Source organism: Conger conger, chromosome 7 (assembly GCF_963514075.1).
Source record: "Conger conger chromosome 7, fConCon1.1, whole genome shotgun sequence".
Taxonomy (NCBI): domain Eukaryota; kingdom Metazoa; phylum Chordata; class Actinopteri; order Anguilliformes; family Congridae; genus Conger; species Conger conger.
The window spans coordinates 46,858,794-46,877,910 of record NC_083766.1 but is presented as its reverse complement, the minus strand read 5'-3'; the positions used below and the strand labels follow the sequence as shown (position 1 = coordinate 46,877,910).

Sequence of the window (19,117 nt, the reverse complement as noted above, 5' to 3'; positions counted from 1 at the left end):
ACCTCGGTTTTGACTTGACGTTTCGGTACATTTTCGGTATAACAGGAAAAAAATAACATTTATACGAAGATGTAAACAACAGCTAACTGGTCTCAATTTCTTGCTGAAAAAAATAAGGCATACTAACACCACGTCATCGGGCGGAAGGTTGCTCATGAGCTTTAAATACTATAAATGAACGGTTTCCAGTGCGTGCGGTTCCGAACCTCCTGTATCAAACATTTTGGTACAAATATATGTACTGTTACACCCATAATTGTCCGCAGTGCAACACTATTCTAAAGGAGACACAGTCTTATGGAGTGAAACATTATTACAAGTGACACAGTCGCATGCACTGACAGTAAGATTCATATGCAGCTAGATACATAATTCGTGAAACTTGTTGTATGGGAGTTGTATGGAGCGAAAGACAGGACAGGACTAACATGCCCATACGTCACACCAAACCCTTTCAAAGCACTGGTAGTGAACTATACCTTGGAGAAAATGTCTTCGGTGTCATTGAAGACATTTTTAAGGAGTTCTACCAGGGAGGAGCAGGTTCTTAACAAGATGCAGTGAGGGATATCCAAAGAGCACAGCTCCAACAGAAAGATGGTCTGAGAATAGAGCAGAAAAGACCATCAATAACAATTCCAGTTCATCAAAAACAATCATTCTGACCCTTAAATACATAAATGTAAAGCAAATGTACAGTAAATATTCATACATAACATGAACATAATAACACTGGAGACACCATTGGCAGCAAAAAAACAAAAACCAAACTATGAACACGAACAGTTGAATGTAGAGGAAAGTGTGTTAAGTACCAGTTGTCTGGTAGTCATGGCCAGAATGGAGCTGCTGAGCTTCTCCACAATTTTGGCTCCACTGTTCTCCTTGAGCAGGGACACCAGAATGGCCTGGGTGCTGTCCAGGAAACGCTCCACGTCTACAAGAAAAACCAGACACAGTCATCCGTGGACACAGCCAGCCAGGAACGCGGTTAGCGGTTATCGGTTATCTCGACAACAAGTCGGACATTGTCCCCAACAAATGAGAGGCAGTGTGCCTGCTAAAACTTCATTTTACAGCCCGTTAATTGCCTAGGGTTTACTAGGTAAGTACACAGCTACATTTTCAGTTTCCACGTCAATGTAAATGCGCTAGCTAATGAGCAAATTCGAATCTATTGTCCCTAACCTGCATGTCTCAGGTCACTACTTTGATTTCAGTGGTAAGTACAGTGGTTACGTACCATATGCGAGAACTATGCAAATACCTTTTACAGCCCATTTCATAGTACTTACCTCGGAAATCAAAATAGTTACAAAATAAGTACCTGGTATTTACACAGTAAGTACTAGGTAATTAACGGGCTGTAAAATAAAGCGTTACCAGACATCCCCCAAGAGGAGAGACAGGGATAAAAGCACTCACACTTGAGAAGGATGTCCCTGGCCAGGTCTGCAGCGATGGGGGTTCCTGCTTTGAGCTGCAGGTAGCACCAGGAGAGCAGGCTGCCCTGCAGGGCCCAGAACAGAGAGAGCAGCACCTTCCTGCACTGACCTCCGCTGGCATCGACCATCATCACCTCGCACTGAAAAAACAGAGTGTGGGGGAATCGCCTCAGCACGGGTGGAGGAAAAGGTGACCTGGCTGGAGATGCCATCATAGACTGTAGAAAAAATATGGACCAAGTGCCTGTTACGTCACCCACTGACTATCCATGGGCTCGTGTGAAGTTTACTGGCGCCGCCATGTTGTACAATTTGGAGCCAGAGACCGTGCCAGAGCCAGAGACCACTCCTCCACTAAACACATAAGATAGTGACGTAATCTGTCCCTGATATATCCACAAACTATTACTGTATTGTATATATGAGAACTTTTTTTGGCCATTACGCTACACTTGCACACTTAAACCGGGTGATTACACTGTTAAAATCTGCAAAGCAGGATTAGCGAGTTAGACGGATAACTGCACAGTAAAGCTCGGAACAGTTCTTTTTAATTCAGTCCATGTTCCGGATTTCAGAGGCGCCCAGGTTTTACTTGTTGGGAGTTATCTGGCAAACTCAGGAATCCTGCTTTGTGGAACAGGCCCCAGATTTCTTGGATTTTTGTTGATATTGAAGTGAAAACAAAATCCGGCAGACCCAGTGGCTCTCCAGGTCCAGAACAGATCACTGCTGTAGACCAAGAAACGGCCAATGGCCCTGGACAGCGATGGCGTGAGTGTGTACCATCCGTGAGGAAAATCCATCTTTGCGATTACATCTTACAGTAAACTCAAGTCCTGACTTATTGTCGTCGTGAAAGTTCCCATGGCATTTATTGCAGTGTTCTGGCAACATTCCCAGCCTGAACCCTCACAATTTCCAGCCAATCATTTTCGAGTTAATTGGCTCTATAACTTTGTCTCGCTTCACCACAGATGATGTGCAGGTAGTGTTTCGGTGCCATACATCACCCAGGCAGGTGCTACCAACTTATGCGGCATTTCCCTCCTTACAATAACATGCGATGGAAAGTATGGTATAATCCATTATTATTGCCGTAATTTATGTAAATGTATATACTTTCCTGGAAGCATTGAAATGTTTAACCCTTTCAGTCCCAAGCCCAGTATGAAGTGGCTCCACCCAAATCCCAAAGGAGTTTTGGCTTTGGTTGTGAAAGTAGAAAATTTAGTAGGGTGTTAATAGGGGCTCCAGTAGCTTTCATTGGTTGAAAAGCTATAAGGTCGAGAGTGCCATATAGCACTCTTGGGACTGAACGGGTTGAAGCAGGCTTGCATGGGAAAGGTGGACGAGCGAGGCTCACCTCTCGCGTGGCCACATGGAGGAGGGTGTCCATGACCGCAAGGATGGGGCTGATGTTAAAATCCGCAGGGGCCCCTTTGGGGGGGAGCAGGAGCAGACCGCTGGGATCCTGGTCACTGCACAGAACAAAGGAGTTAGAGCTTTCGGAAAATTATTTACATGGAAAACTCAATCACTCGGATTCATGGAGCTAAATTAGATGCCTGGCATTCAGCAGCTGCTGAGGTTGAATCTTTGTTATGATTTCAGGCAAAATTAAAATTGATTTAAACTGTAGTGGTGGGGGGTTACAGAAAAGTTTGTATTAAAAAATATTTTTTGATCACAAAAAAAGTAACACCGTGACATGTGCCATAGGCGAGCGAAAGAGAATGAAGTACCTGAAGTAATTACACAAGGACTCGAATGTCAGCTTCAGAGACTCCGGCTGGTCCTCATCGGTTATGTTTTTCTGAAACGGACAGAGAAAGAGGATAATTACAACCAGACCAGGGTAAAACACGTTTGGGATTCAAATGCTCTACGGAACTTGCCTGGTACATTGGCATCTATGAAATACTCTGGGGCAACCTATAGCCTAGTGGCTAAGGTGCTTGACTGGGACCTAGAAGGTTGGTGGTTCAAGCCCCAGTGTCGCCACAATAAGATCTTAAGGGCCCAAGCAAAGCCCTTAACCCTGCATTGCTCTCAGGGGAATAGTCAAATAGTCAAATCAACTGTAAGTCGTTGTGGATAAACTGAATAACTAATGTCCCCTCAAAAAGTGCAAACCCCACCTTCGGGTCCTCTTGGTTGGCTCCTTTGCACCAGGCAAGATTAATTTAAAACACAACTGTCCGATTTGACCATGACAAGCCCTCAGGGGAGACTGGAGAACCAAACTCACCATCATGTCGAAAAGCTTGTCCCTCCTGCTCTGTTTGTCAGGGAAGAAGATGGCGGCTCCGTTCAGAATGGCCTTCACCGCCTCTTTCCTCAGCGCTTTCTCCACTGCGGTCTCACCTTCTGCACTGTCCACTACTGCTCCAATTACACACAAACAGCTTATTAGAGCTAGACCATGTCACTTATGGATATCAATAATATTAGCTTGTAATTAGACTTAGTAATGCAAATCTCTAAAGTAGAAAATATTTGCTTGTTTTCACTTCATGCTTGCTTGACAAGTGAAATTGTCTTATCCAATTGCCAAATCATCAAACTGTCTCACCTCATTTGGCAATACTCATTTTTTGCCATTTTCATATTTTGTAAAACATTTTTAAAAGAAATTATCAGTTGAAATACGAGACTAAATTAATTGCTGAGGTGGACTTATTTTGCGGTTTCGCAACGCACGAGCCGTGTTAGTACAGCAGAGTTGACAATTACTTGGTAATTATCATGCTTGTGTATACTTGTTTTACGATTCTATACTATTAATGTGAGGTAAATATAATGTAATCAGTGTCACCGGGTGAAGGGGGGGAGGAGGCGGGGCCTTACAGTGACACAGGTGGCTGTAGAGCGCCCACACAGCCTCTGCTGGGTCGCAGGCTGAGCTGCAGGAGGCTGACTCTGCCTTCTGGCTCTCCGCCGGACTGGGCAGCACCGGGAAGCAGTTCTGCAGCAGCTGCAGAAGCAGGACTCTCGCCTTCATTGGCTCCTCGCCCTCGCTGAGCAGACGTGGGAAACAGGGTCAAATTCAGAACTCTCGCCTCTGCTCGCTACGGACCAAACGCGCGTCCGAGATTAGCTAAAGTTAGCTAACATTCGCTAATGTTCACCAACATATTCAAACTTTTTGTTTGCAAACTTTTTTCACGAAAATGGCTCCTAATGGGGAAATGCCGAAAATTATTATAGTACCCTTTAATCAATGTAATATTTGTTCTTACTTTTAAAATAAATCACAGGTAAGCAAAAAATCAGCTAGCTGGCATTGTTAGACCTAAGTCGCATTGTATTAAAAAGCGTTCGAAGTTAACTAAATGAAATGTTCATTTAAAATCGTTCAACAGTAACCGTGTGCTGCAAACATAGTTGGTCTTGAACGTACGTCTGGGTCAAATATGTAATTGTTTTGGATTCAAACACTTTTCTGTGCTCGACTGTGCTTGCCTGGTGCAATTGAACCAACTGAGAGCACCAAAAGGCAGGGTTTGCACTTTTTGAAAGTATTTCATAGGTTCCAATACACCAGCTAATGTGTAGGAAATTATGTATTTGACCCAGGTCTGGTTCACTAACATGGAATATGTTTTCACAGACAGAAGAATACCTGCATGCTGGGCTGTTCTCACAAGCATGACAGTCTCCCTACTACAAAAGCGATATCTACTCACTCACTGTTACAAGGAGGATGTATTGGAGTACAAAATGAACGAAGTAACCCCTGACAAATATGGACTTGTATCTTGAAGTATGAAGTTCATGTGATGCATATCATATCCAGCCATGTTCAGTGCTCTTCTTTTGGTAGAATACCTTTGCCTCAGTTTACTGTAAAAGCTCCAGAACAGATGCAGGTTCAGACCACTGAAGTCCAGCAGCAGCTTCTGTTTGAAGAGGGACATATCTTGAAGGGCCTAAACATTCACAGCAACACAAAAATATAAATAAAATTAACTATGAATAAAATATAATATCCAATATATGAACTACCAATTTGAACAAATAAGCACAATTCCATCAACAAAATATATTGTACATATACGGATATATAGGTTACTACTCTTGGAATAAATTACTATGGTTGGATTTTCTTTACATATTTCTTTAATTATTTCCTGATTTTTGTATAGCAGTCAAGCAACCAATAGCCTAGTAGCTAAGTTGCTTGACTGGGACCCAATACACCCCAGTGTAACCACAATAAGATCTGGACACCATACATTGCTCCAAGGGGGATTGGCCCCCTACTTAAATCTAATCAACTGTAAGATGCTTTGGATAGAAACATCAGCTAAATAACAGTAATGTAATGTAATTTCAGCCCTTTCTCAGTGGGCTGAAGTGGAAATAGACGGGAGGGAGCTGTATACCATGTCTCGTGTCAGCTGCTGTATGAAGCCCAGTGTTTTCTTCAGCAGGTCCAGGCCGGTGATGAGGCCGCAGTCGGAGCTCTCCCCCTGCATGGCCAGGTCGTCCGAGTCCAGTCGCTCCGCCCCGGGGCACAGGTACCCGCTGAAGCTCAGCTGCTGCACGCCCAGGCGCTCTGCGGTGTCCTGCCGCGGGCACAGGAACTTCACCATCAGGAACTGGAGGAGGGAGACCAGACAGGAAGTGAGCGCGAGGCACGGATAAATAGTACTCTGGGTTTTTCCACTTACCCAGAGTACTATTTATCCTTCCAGATAGTTTTGCCAAAATTTGACGAGATTTATAGATTTCACGAGTTTTATATGCAGTCCAACTTGATACAGACAGACCTCTATAGATATTTAAAAACTCTACAGCAATGTCTCAATGAGATTACTCATGAACATCTACAGAGATTTGAACGCTTTTTTTGTTTCACCCAGAACAACTACTACTTTCAAAGTACACCACTGCGCCCATTTGAGAAATGGATAGATATGCATCTACATATCTACAGAAGTGGAATTATCTGGATGAACAGATAATAAGTTGAAGCATACTTTCATTAAATTTTTGGGTGAACTGACCCTTTATGCAAGGAGCTTCAGAAAATAAACACCTGTACAAATTGACTGTGTGTGTGTGTGTGTGTGTGTGTGTGTGTGTGTGTAAAATTCTTCTATCAGCAACAGATCAATCAAGAAGGTAACACTGTATTATAACCCTTCATTAGGTCTGTTTGTGGAATTTGTCCTCACTTTAACCTCAAATAATAATAATCTTCAGATAAACTGGGAAGCTTCTAGTGCCTTGCATTTATAGCCATTAAAAGTATTAAAGTTTAGTATATGCTGGGCTCCTAACTTATTCATTTAAATTACTCAGGAATTTCACATTTCAAATAAGCCTCTACTGAAAATTCAGCACCCATGTAGACACTCATTAGTTAGGCTAAACTGTCTCCAAGAAAGCGGTGCGGTCAGAGGATTCCTTGACTGAAAACCTACCTTGGTGATGCGACACTGCTGCAGCTTGATCTCTATGTCATTCCAGTCGTCCTCCAACTCAAACCAGCCAATGGGCTCGTCCTCTGACAGCTCCAGAAATTTACTGCCAGGGAGTCACACAGACAAAAAGTAAAAAGTAATTGATAACCACAACAACCAAAGACCGAGAAACTGTTTCCTAGTCAGCATTTATTTTGGGGCAACATTGGCTCAGGTGGTAAGTCTGGCAGTCGGAGGGTTGGCGGTTCGATTCCCACCCTGGATGTGTCGAAGTGTCCCTGAGCAAGACACCTAACCCCAAAATGCTCCCGACGAGCCGGTTGGTGCCTTGCATGGCAGCCAATCGCCGTTGGTGTGTAAGTGTGTGTATGAATGGGTGAATGAGAAGCATCAATTGTACAGCGCTTTGGATAAAGGCACTATATAAATGTCAACCATTTACCAGTACTTTGGCTTTGTTGGATATTCCATTCTGACTGGTTAAAGAGTGGTTGTTATTTCTGTTTAATGACTGCAGTTTCAGATTACATTATCTCTTTGCAGTCTACATACGCAAGAGGTGGCTCCCGTGTTGATAAATAATACTACTGTTTAATCGGTAATAAGTGGAAAAAGCTTGTAAAGAAGGAAAGTGTAAAACGCTGATGATGCAAAGGCGAATTGTGAGACATCTTGTGTTCATTAAAGTAGGATACACTGCTGCTTATGCTGAAACTATGTTTGTAGCTAGATATTGGGGCACATAAGAAATATATTTGGCAAGTAGCCTTGGTATAAGTGGGATAATGTCGAGCGAGTCTGTCAACCATTTGAAAATGAGCCCTGACAGGGTGATGTCACTCCTCCCTTGCCATACATTGTTTCTGACATAATTGTTGTCGATTGCTGCCAAGTAACTCAATATCATAACAGGTCACTGCTTCAAACTTTTAAAAATGACTAACCCAGGGTTGTGTGGGAGAGGTGTATAATTGAAGTCCTTACTTGTCTTTTACAAATTCCTTGTAGTTCTTGTAGTCCCAGGAATCATATTTCTTAAACCTCCTGAAGTGTTTGTCTGCGTCAAACGAGTCTGCTTCGTTATAGGCAAACACTAGACCGCATTTGGCACCAATTGCTCCTTTGCGCACCTGTAATGAACAACAATAGTTTGAGATAAATGCTTGCTGGGTCTAAAATATGAACTCAACACCATGGCAACTTATTTTGAGCTTTAACTATTCAGTATGCACAATGCAATAATACAATAGAGCATTTATCCCCCAAGGGCCAGTTGTAGATATAAGGGTAACTGTACAGTTGTGAAGGTGTCTAGTGAGCACCTTTTGAGCAAGGACTAGGACTAACACAATCCATTCATTTCTACAGTCTATATCAAACCCAAAACAGGAATTTGCTTTCTTAGAATCAGGGTGGAGAGACTCACTTTGATTTTTATCTGAGTGACTTGGAAACTGGTCTGGTCCTCCGTTGATAAGATTATACTGGCCTTCTTCTTTCCACTCTCCGAGAGGAACCCTGAAAGCAACACAATTTAAATACATTTCCAACAGACACGGGCTGAGTTATAACTGCTGAATGTGACTAAAAGGAACAAAGACAGAGCTAATTGTGCTTTAACATGACAATTAAATGTATGCAGGATAATAATTCTGAAAACAAAAATAACAACAAAAGGTTCCTGTCAAGATGAATCATGGCAAGACATAAATAGACTTATAAAAAGACAGCAAGCAAATGTAATAAACATAAAACTATAAACATAAAATTCTGTCCGTAACTCTTGAGGTTTTATTTTAATTACAGCTATACTTCTGCTTTGCTCTCCCTGTCAAAGTGCAAGAATGCAACCCAGTAAGGTTAGAACAAACACCCCTGAATTATTACCAAGATACCTAACGTGTCCCAGCAACAAAGATCTAAATACAGGATCATGTACAGAAGGGGCCTGGCACAGGTCCAGCATTAAACACAGCACCGCACTTAGATCACTCAGTAGTATTGAAAGTAGCATTCTGATGGTGTTGGTCTGACAAAATACTGACTTTCTGTGAAGTCTTGCCAATCAATACGAACGAGACCTGGGTAAAATACACAATTGCTTTGGATTGAAATACTTTTCTACATTTAACTGAGCTTGTCTGGCATATTTGAACCTTTGATATACTCTCAAATCCCACCTTCTGGTCCTCTTGTTCAATGACATACAGCTTCAGACCCATGCGATATCATTTTTAGCACAGAAAAGTATTTGAATCCAAAACAATTACCTATAGGTAATTGGTATAGGTATTGAACTGGTATTCATTCAACCTGACGTACCCAGTTCACTGTGTGGAAAAGAAGAATGAGTACAAGTCTGCAGTGCAATAAGCCCACCAGGTAAATATTTAAAGTGAAAACACATTTTTCCAAATCCAAAAACAAAGTGTGGGTTACACATCACTTTACGTCATGCATATTGTTCATTGCTCAAAAAGTGACACTACTCAGGGGAAATCGCACAGCTATTTTTTTCCCGAACAAGGAAAGAAGATACGTGGAAATCAATCTTACATATCCAATAGAACACAAGAAAGAATCTTGAGAATCTGATTAGGAACAGATGAGTCACAACCAGGACAGCCGTGATCTATAGCGGAGCCAGCGTGTAGGCGACTGCAGATACGACAGAAGGATGCCGTGCGCGTCATGGAGGCCTTACCGTCCCCGCTGGAAGGTTCCGTCAGCATGTTCTCTGGGCCGGACTTCTCCTCCTTCCCCTTCACGTCACAGGCCTGCAAGTGCAGCTGAATGGACTTCCCTGCACAAGAGCCCCGAAACACAAGGGACAACGTCAAAGACAGCCACTATTAAAGACGAGCTGAAATCAAAATTCACTTTTTTCCCCTCAATGTAGCCAATTCTTCATAACCATATATCTTGAAGTATGTATTCCAAGAAAATATTAATACTTTTTGTTTTGTTTTTCCCCAGACTAAAGTTTTTTTTTTTTCCCCATCCACTTCCTGAAAAAGTATATTTTATGAGATTTGACGTCATCGTGTACCAGAGGGAGTGTATTTAGTGTAGCTCATATGTCGGTAAATTTTCCATTCCAATCCAATCAATAGCCTTTCACCCAGCTGTGTGTATTCGTCCTCCCAGAGCCAGCCAAATTGACTCCCCGCCCTCCAGAAATTCCCCCTGAAAGAACCGTTTCACTCGTGTATACGTCATATCGTGGAAGCTAGTCCATGTCCAACATCCGTTTCAGTTTGTCTTTAACAGCCATCATTCACTTACTATTGCAGAGGACAAATAGAGCTACGAACCAACATCTAAACAACAGCACGTTGATTCAGGCAATGTTTAAACCATAGACCAGTGGTTCCCAACCCTGTTCCTGGAGATCTACCTTTCTATAGGTTTTCACACCAACCCTAACAAAGTGTGCCTCATTCAACAGCTTCAGACCTCATTGAGCTGCTAATTAGCAGAATCAGTGCTAAATTAGGGTTGAAGTGAAAACCTATGCATGACTGCATAGTCCTAATAAAACAATTGTAAGGCATTTTACATAAATGTGCCTCTCTGCATACTCCCAAAAGGAAACAGACTGTTTACCATGTTGACATGTCAGCAAGGTTCTGTAATTGTTCGCTAATACAGGACTACTGCTCTAATCATTGCGCAATTCTGCCACCTCATTGGAATGCTCCCAAAACTTAAGTTGAAACAGTACTGTATAAATCATTGGTTTCCCTCGCATACAGTGTTTGGTGTCTTTAGATAATGCTTTAGGAAGATACAGAGATACATCAGCAGGACCATTGTTGTTACCACTGTATTGCGACTGTTAATTTGATGATTTGTTGATTTTCTGAAAACGTATAGAAATCGTATAGAGCCACACTTCTGGCGGGCATTTACAGTTCCTTTTGTTTAACTGTTAAAACAGAGGAGCAGTTCAACTATTTTTTGGAGTCACATAAATGAAACATTTAATTAACCCTGTTCCAGTAGTGCCTGGTAAGACTACATGCTTGTCCTTCGCCTCTCAGATACTTCTGCTTTTAGGTATATTTGGGAGTTTCCTACAGTTGGTGACCTTGACATGGTAAGTTTTCATCCATGTCAGACCTGTTTCATCTGTGGGGACTACAAATAATTCAAAGGAAATCGGCACATAGGGAGACATTAAATAAGGGGGAAAAAAACCTTTGCGACTACATTTTTCAGTGGAAAAAAGTATTGACAGCTCTACTGGAGTCAACCGCAGTGGCTCAAGTGAGCAGTGTCCCAACAAGAGATACCTCAAAAACATGGCCCCTCGGTTTAACATTAAACCTTCTGACGAGAAGACCTTCGCATTAATATTGGCTTTAGCAAGCGATTCTTCATCCATCTGTAGAAAAGGAGAAGGTGTTACCTACCGTTCTTATAGAGCAGTTTGAGTCTGACCGTAGCCATGGAGGCGATGAGAGAGGACGCCCTGTACTCGGAGCCAAGATGGTCGCTGATGCTGGACAGTGACAGGATGACCTTGGCCACACTTCCCCTGGCCAAGGCAAAGGCCAGTAGGGTGAGCTCCGCCTCAGGACTCACACAACAGCTGTAAGACACACACAGAAATGTCCATTTTACACAGCTTATATGTATTTCAGAAAGAAAGAACTGGTAATCAATTAATAAATCCAGAAAATGGAAGTGGACACCACTCCTGATAGCTACAATAATCTACTATTGTGTTTCATATAGGAACACCAGAACAATAACTTTAAATCATGGAATTTTCTTCCATTATAAATATAACAAAATCATAAATTATATTAAAAAATATATTATGAAAAAAGCAAGAAAGAATAAGGACATCCTAAATTATGGAGTTCTTAATCCAGTCAGTGAATCAGTTCATAAAAATTGGTAGACTTTTTTGACAAAGTACAAAATTGGACTGATTAAATCTTCCCGTTTGGCCTAACTAATCCCTGAAAGAGTTGCATGGATATGTGGTTTATTCCAATTTAGTATGCTACATTATACATGTTTTCTTGATTCTTCAATGAAAACATAACTGACAGACAATCGTATTGCATAGGTTTCCATTACTCTGCTATTCTGAGGAGAAACCCATCCACTTCTTCCAGAATGTTTGGCGAGAAGAACTTGGGAAACTCCGTTGAGCAAGGAGTTAAGGACAGAGGAGGCATGTGCTGCAAGGCTTTCCTGGTAGGAGAAAGAAAGACAGAACTATTTACACACACACTGAAAATCAAAACAGAGCAACAGTAGGGAATAGAAACAATCCCATTTCAAGGAGGCGTGCTCACAGTTTCAAAATAATTAAAAGATTTCTGCTGGTGTTAACTGCAGATTGGGCTCGAGGGTTTAAGACATGCGAATGGTGTTTCGCACGTCAGGCGGTCCCCAAAAGAGGAAAGGTGATCAAGGGAGACTCACTGCGTGCTCTGAAGAACCGTTTGCGCCAGCACTGGGTTGGTCTCCATAGAGGCAGTCACAAGGGAGGTGAGCAGAGACAGGTACCAAATGGCAGAGGCATCTGACACAGACACCTCCTTGTTCTTAGTGATCTGGTAGCCCATGGTCTTTATGCCGTGGATGCGCGTGTCACACCCGTCGCTGAGACAGCGCTTGATGTTGATCTGAATATCTGCAGAAAAAGCGAAAAGAAGAAGCAGTAGTCAATAGAAAGTGGAATCACAACGTGAACAAGAACAATCTTAATTAGGATTTGGTCTGCTAGATGATGTGGCTTGCTTCACCAGAAACAGATTTTTGCCTGGTACAACTGAACCAACCCAGAGGACTGGAAGGTGGGGCTTGTGCTTTTCGAGAGCATTTCATAGGTTCCAATAGACCAGACAAGCTCAGTAAAATGTAGAAAATTATTTGAATCCAAAACAATGATGTATTTAACTCAGGTCTGACAAGAAAATGGCATGTTCATTATATAAGACAAAAACAGCCGGAGTCAAAGAAAGAGAACACCAGAGTGAGACTTGACTTGATTTTGGGGCAGAGGTGGCAGAAACGGTTCCACTCACAGGGGTGGCTAATGTTAGCATTCTCCAGGAGAGCCACGTAGCCTGTGACGTTGCTGGGGATGCGGATGTCACGGATCTCCTGCAGGCAGTGCCGGTCCTTTCCCACCGCGACAGACACCAGCTGGGGCATGTAGCTGTGGTCATTTGAGGCCACCGCGATCGCCAGCCGCCTCAGCACAACGTCCGGCTTCATCTTTAACCTGCGGAGAAGAACACAGCCGGTTGGTGCTGGTGCATCAAACCCAAGATAAGAGCGCTCAACAGGCAGTCGGGAGGCTTGCCGGTTCATTCCCCCGCCCTGGGTGTATGGAAGTGTCCCTGAGCAAGACGCCTAGCCCCCAGCTCCCAAAGAGCTGGTCGGCGCCTTGCATGGCAGCCTATCGCCGTTGCTGTGCGTGTGTGAATGGGTGAATGAGAGGCATTAACTGTAAAGTGCTTCGGATAAAAGCGCGATATAAATGCAGCCCATTTTACAGTTCAGTTCATTTGTTTCCAATATTTTTTTTTTAATAGCGACTGTTTTCTGTGGCCACCATACCCGAGTGGGACAACGCTAATTGTGGTCATGTGCCCCAGTGGCTGCAGTGTTGTGCTGCAAACTCCCAGTGGCAGTTTGCTAATGACACAGTCTTTAGGCAAGCTAGTATCAGCATAGACTAGACTACAGGACCAGCAGCTTTTAGCACCGAGGCACTGGGGAATGCACATATATAGTTAAGCTCTAATATAATCAAAGCAGCCTTGCCTTATCCAGTGCGATCGGGCACTTCCATCCGACTGCCAAAATGAGGAGGTTTCTCCGTTTGTCATATTACAAACGTCACCGAGATTGGACGAGGCGCCAATGAGGCTGTAACACTGAGTGACAATTTTCACTTTGTCCACCTCTGGGTCTCGGTTCAGCTCAGCTCTGTACTGGATGTCCAGGTCTAAAAGGGGGAGAAAAGTTTAACATTTTTTATCAGAAATATACAGTAAGGTCACTATATTATTATCACGTCCCAATGGTATTTCAACTGATATCACAGATTATATCGTTTGCTATACCTGAATGAATACAATTGCACAGAGTAATGTATAGGCTTACTGTTTAACCTGGGGATACTGCCCTGTTTTACCCATTTTTACATGCTCACCTGTCCCACGTAAACAAATTCAAAGTGGATGCTATGCAGTGACTTATCATATATGAATGTAAAAGAAAACACAAGGGGTTTCTGCAGGTACGCTCAAATAAAGGAGGTAAAAAAAGCTCAGGCTCCCACAACATGCAGTCCCAATGCATTACTGGATTACAGCTATTCCAGTTATTAAAAAGCAGATAGGGGGCTAATTCCATTTCAATTTAGTAAATTCAGGAATTGAATGTGCTAACCCAAACATTCCTAACAAACAAAAATGCTGGAATCCATGAACTGATGAATTTTTCATTTTAAATTCCAATCAAAATGTTATTGACCCCAATCTTTGTACCTGCATTGGGAACATCCAGTATGAATTTTAAGTTGGAGAGCTTGGGTCAATTGGATGCAAAGTGACAGTAAACACCCCAAAGATCACCTATGTTTACAGTAGAATTTTAGGGACAATGTTTTAGTTCAGTCAATGATGTGCTGTGCTCTCCATCAAAGTGAACAATCAATGACAGGTGGGTGCCAGATAAAAACTTACTTGAAAACATACAAAAAGCGGAAATAGAAAATGAATTTAAAAAAACATTTAAGACAATTTCACTGGCATTGCCGTGACTGAGTGATGCTATTTTACCCTTCTCTTTCTGCAGAAGAAAGTCTAAGTAGTCCTGTACAACAGAAGAGCGCATGGTGCAAATGCTGTTGTAGCTCTCCAGAACAGGGAAAGGAATGGCACTACTGGGGATTCTGTTGCGATGCAGGAATTTAAGAATCTTGGATGCATGGGCGCCCAGGCGATCTTTCGACTTGGAAAAGATGTCGACAAATCCTGAAACACAACAAGGTTTGTTAAATAACACGAAAATATATCCAATCATTTTTGCCCGTTGCTTTAATCGAGCGGACCGTACCTGGGGTGAGAGAGCAAGCTTGAAGCTGTCTGATGACATGACTCAGTTCTCCTTGCAGATTTGCCCCGTTGCAGTTCTTTAAAGCCATCAGCATATTCTCTACATCCACAATGCCATCTCCCTCAGCATCAAACTGCCCAAAGGCCTGGGACAGGGAACAAAACGAAGAAAGATCAACAACGGTCCTATGAGGTGACAAGAACCAACAGATCTGACAGTACCACAATATGTCACCAACAGATAAAGTAATATAAGTTCTGAGAATTGAGTTATCAAGAGGGGTTTACAACTGGCAAATCACTGATGGTTTATTGAGCCGCAATGCTTACTGAATGGTTTGGTTCCGGTTCGAGATATATACACTTCAAACATTCCTTTGTGTATGAAACGACATGAAAGCATGTCACCTCTTTTTTTTACAGAAAATGTAGTCACCTGCCAAGTCAAACAATGTACCCAGCTACTGCTCTTTCAATAGAACGTATTATTGAATGAGACAAAAGAATTCATAGTACAACTAGACGTTGCAATGGGTACAATTAAGTGGCTTTGTTATGCACCCAGCCTGTTCTCACTATGGCAAGATAGCGATTCTAACCAATAGTATATAATATATTAAGTACCTGAACTTAAAACTTGAAGGCTGCAATTTAGTTCGGACATTCTATCCATAAAACACTGGAATTGCTAATGCCCACGTTATTAACCCTGGTGTAAAATCCAGCTATGACCAGCTTGAAATACCAGCTATTTCAAAACATAGCTTGAGCTGGTTAAACCATGTTGAGAATAGATCTGGTCGAACTGGTCAACCAGCTACCAGCCGTTTCAGCAGGGAATACATCAAATGCCAATGGGTATACACTCCCCGTGCATGACAGGCCGCCTGTTAGGCAAAATTTGAGTTCAGTTATTTGCTAAGTAGGCAGCTAAAAGTAGGCAACTAATATGCAACTAGAAACTTAGCTAACCTGCACTGTAGGTTAGTCATTGGAATCCATATGTTCCGAGCGCTCGTTAGCAAAATAAAAAACTACTAGCAACCAAGACAAGCAGAACGGTATATCAGCTATGAATGTTACAATTCAAAGTTGAATTATAATATTGACAGTTAGGCTGTTTTACAATATAGTACTAGCTAAATGTGGCAGTGATTTAATCAGCAGGATAACTAACGTTAGCAAGCTAGCAAATCGATTGCACATAGCTGATGATAGCTATAATTATTCTCTAATGACAGGCTAAAGTAATGAAATAGAAATAGAAACACCCACATCTTCGCACTCATCTCTTGGAGCGTCCCTGCTCTCCAGCATCTCGCAGAACTGTTCCACTGTCACTGACTCTTCTCCACGGCTAAGTCGTTCTTCCAGCCACCGCAGCAATGCGCTTTCGTTCCGAGCAAGGACCGATTCGGAAATGGCGACCCATGAATCGCTCATGCGGGCCGTTGCCTCCCTCAGTTTGACTTGCTCTAGCAAAGCTCCAGGGGTTGGAAGCCCACAGCCTGGTGCTGCAGGGTTATTCGATCCCCTTCCGACTGCTCCAGTGCCAGATCCTCCGCCACTTCCAGCACCGCCACCGCCGCCGCCGCCCGTGGCCCCAGAGGCCGGGCTGCCGCCTGCAAACCCAGGGCTCTCGGTTTCAACGTCCTCCTTGTCGCCGCTACCCCCTTCACAGCCGCTCTCTGCGTTTCCCATGCTGTTCAGCGGCCTCGGGCTTTTTTGGGGGTTTTCTGCTGCCCGATTAGCGAAAGTAAAGGGTCAGTTTCTGACTTGGGCTTGTCAAAACCACAGCTCGCTCGAACTGTCTGTGTTCTTCCGTTGCCACTACCGCATTGACGTACAGTACGTGCATACGTCACTAATCCTTAGAAAACTTTGGACTCAACTCGCAATCACGATACAGTCCCTCCCTCATCAGCTGATTCTGCAATTGTGTTTCGTTATTAGATGTGATTATACAGACTAAATTGTAAACTGACTTTCTTCATAACATAAATAGTGACTGAACTTGAAAAGGTATATACCCAACAAACCAATAGTTCAAGCGCTACTCGGCAACACTGCTCATTTATGTAGAATGGAGGTCGTTTGACGAATCACCTAGAGCCATTACACTTTTCCAAATATACTCAAAATGAGAGATAATCACCAGATAACAGAATAAAGACACAATCACAAATCATTATCAATGACTCTGATTGCATTATTTCAGTATGTCCATCAAACCAGGTTAACTAGCCAGCTGCTGACTCACGTATCGCCTACATTTAACTTATTAATGGTGTTCTAAGATCTTTATTCGGCACCTACTGTACCACACCATCAATGACACCAACACCAAACATGATTATTCTGTATATGGAAAATCTAAAGGTTATTGCTATTTCAACTCAGTAATTGTGAGAGCATGCAAATAGGCAATGCCCACAACAATGATTATAATGATTGAGCAGAATTGGACAGTCTCTTTATTGTTGTAAGGTAAAGAAAGGTTAAAACAGCCTGTAGCGTAGTGGTTAAGGTACCAGGGGAGGACTGTATCCCACTTAGTCTAACTGTACGACGCTCTGGATAAGAGCGTCTGCCAAATGCCATTAATGTAATGTAATGAAATGAGTTACACAAGATCCTACCACACGGATTAAACGCTTCTATTTTGTAGTTCCTAGGTTCAAAAGTGACTTGATGTCAGGTAGAAAATTGCACTGTAATTTCTGCAATGGTTTGAATGAGCTTGGACAGCTAATTGAATCTTCAGCGTGTACGCTGCCTGCATTATGTTAAAATATTGAATTCACATGGTAATTTCTGTTATGAAACATTCCAATCATTCCGATATTGCAGTCCAGTAAGCAAGATGAATAAGGCACTTTGGCATGAAGCTCATCCAGTCTGTAATTTCATTTTCATACCAATAAGCTCCTAAAGACACATTAGTAGGGTTGGTTTGCAGAAATGTTCAAATACAATTTGTTCTCCTTTGCGGATTGCTACCTATCTTAGTAGATGCGGCCTCTGGTTTGTATGCCCTAGCCTACAATGATACAATGGTGTAGAATGTGAGTAGGACTAGTGCATGGAGTGCAGGAGGTCATTTTGACGAATCACCCAGAACCATTCCACATACCCAAAATTAAAGATAACGATTATCAATGACCCTGATTGCATTATTTCAGTATGTCCATCAAACCAGGTTAACTAGCCAGCTGCTGACTCACAAGTATTGCCTACATTTCACTTATTAATGGTGTTCTAAGATCTTCAGCACCTACTGTACCACACCATCAATGACACCAACTTGACATTGGCAAGGTTAAAGGTTATTGCTATTTCAACTCAGTAATTGTGAGAGCATGCAAATAGGCAATGCCCACAACAATGATTATAATGATTGAACATAATTGGGCAGTCTCTTTATTGTTATAGGATAAAGAAAGGATAAAAAGATATTTTGGAGTCAGGTAAAAAAATAATTCAATTAACCCTGTTCCAGTAGCACACAGTAAGACTGCACCCATTCCTTCACTACTCAGATACTTGCACTGATTGGTGTGTCTGGGATTCTTACACATAGGAAAAAGTAATTCCAATAAATCATATTTTCCACTGACCTCACTCATCAGTTAGTAGCCTAATTTAATAATTAATATTCAAATTGCATACATTTTCAGGTCAAGTCACAGAGTGAAGATCATGGTTCATGATACAACATGGCCACAATGTAGCTACTGCATTGTAACCTGATTTACTGATGTCACCACACTTCTTGAAGGAAACCCAACATTTATAGGTTTGGTCTTTTTTGCTATCCTAGAACAATGAATTGTATTGTATATTTATACACTGGGCATTAATTCAATTAATAAGAAAAACTATTGTGTAGCAGAAAATAGCCTTCATTCACTCATCCTGCTACTTTAGGAAACATACAATTCCATGTATAGGGCAAATGTACTTCCTAAATTATTTCCCTTGGCAACTTGGACATATGTAGTATATAGCAATCCTTTAAAACATATTACTTAGCAGACATACCACGTGTTTAAAAAATAAAAAAAAATACATATATTAACATTATCACAAAAACTGCATGCTATATTTACATTTGGTACTGATACAGAATAACCATTTTGTATTTTCTGAA

The 19,117-nt window shown here is 42.1% G+C and overlaps 1 protein-coding gene across 9 annotated transcripts in view; it reads right to left on the bottom strand.

Moving 5' to 3' along the window:
- zzef1 (zinc finger, ZZ-type with EF hand domain 1) overlaps positions 1 to 16,791 on the bottom strand; it is a 54,514-nt gene extending 37,723 nt beyond the window's left edge. For 8 of the 9 annotated variants that reach the window (XM_061248211.1, XM_061248216.1, XM_061248213.1 and 5 more), the window contains exons 1-21: positions 16,243 to 16,791; positions 14,969 to 15,113; positions 14,692 to 14,886; positions 13,670 to 13,853; positions 12,925 to 13,124; positions 12,320 to 12,530; positions 11,969 to 12,085; positions 11,293 to 11,471; positions 9,582 to 9,680; positions 8,304 to 8,395; positions 7,862 to 8,007; positions 6,878 to 6,980; positions 5,834 to 6,049; positions 5,277 to 5,377; positions 4,296 to 4,465; positions 3,697 to 3,830; positions 3,191 to 3,261; positions 2,812 to 2,926; positions 1,426 to 1,585; positions 816 to 937; positions 480 to 602 (exon numbers count right to left, since the gene is read on the bottom strand). In XM_061248211.1, the coding sequence (XP_061104195.1) occupies positions 480 to 602; positions 816 to 937; positions 1,426 to 1,585; positions 2,812 to 2,926; positions 3,191 to 3,261; positions 3,697 to 3,830; positions 4,296 to 4,465; positions 5,277 to 5,377; positions 5,834 to 6,049; positions 6,878 to 6,980; positions 7,862 to 8,007; positions 8,304 to 8,395; positions 9,582 to 9,680; positions 11,293 to 11,471; positions 11,969 to 12,085; positions 12,320 to 12,530; positions 12,925 to 13,124; positions 13,670 to 13,853; positions 14,692 to 14,886; positions 14,969 to 15,113; positions 16,243 to 16,668 (3,309 nt within the window). In that variant the 5' untranslated portion in view covers positions 16,669 to 16,791. The remainder of the gene's footprint in view (positions 1 to 479; positions 603 to 815; positions 938 to 1,425; positions 1,586 to 2,811; positions 2,927 to 3,190; positions 3,262 to 3,696; positions 3,831 to 4,295; positions 4,466 to 5,276; positions 5,378 to 5,833; positions 6,050 to 6,877; positions 6,981 to 7,861; positions 8,008 to 8,303; positions 8,396 to 9,581; positions 9,681 to 11,292; positions 11,472 to 11,968; positions 12,086 to 12,319; positions 12,531 to 12,924; positions 13,125 to 13,669; positions 13,854 to 14,691; positions 14,887 to 14,968; positions 15,114 to 16,242) is intronic. The other variant, XM_061248214.1, reaches the window with a different exon arrangement.
- Positions 16,792 to 19,117: the final 2,326 nt, after the last annotated feature.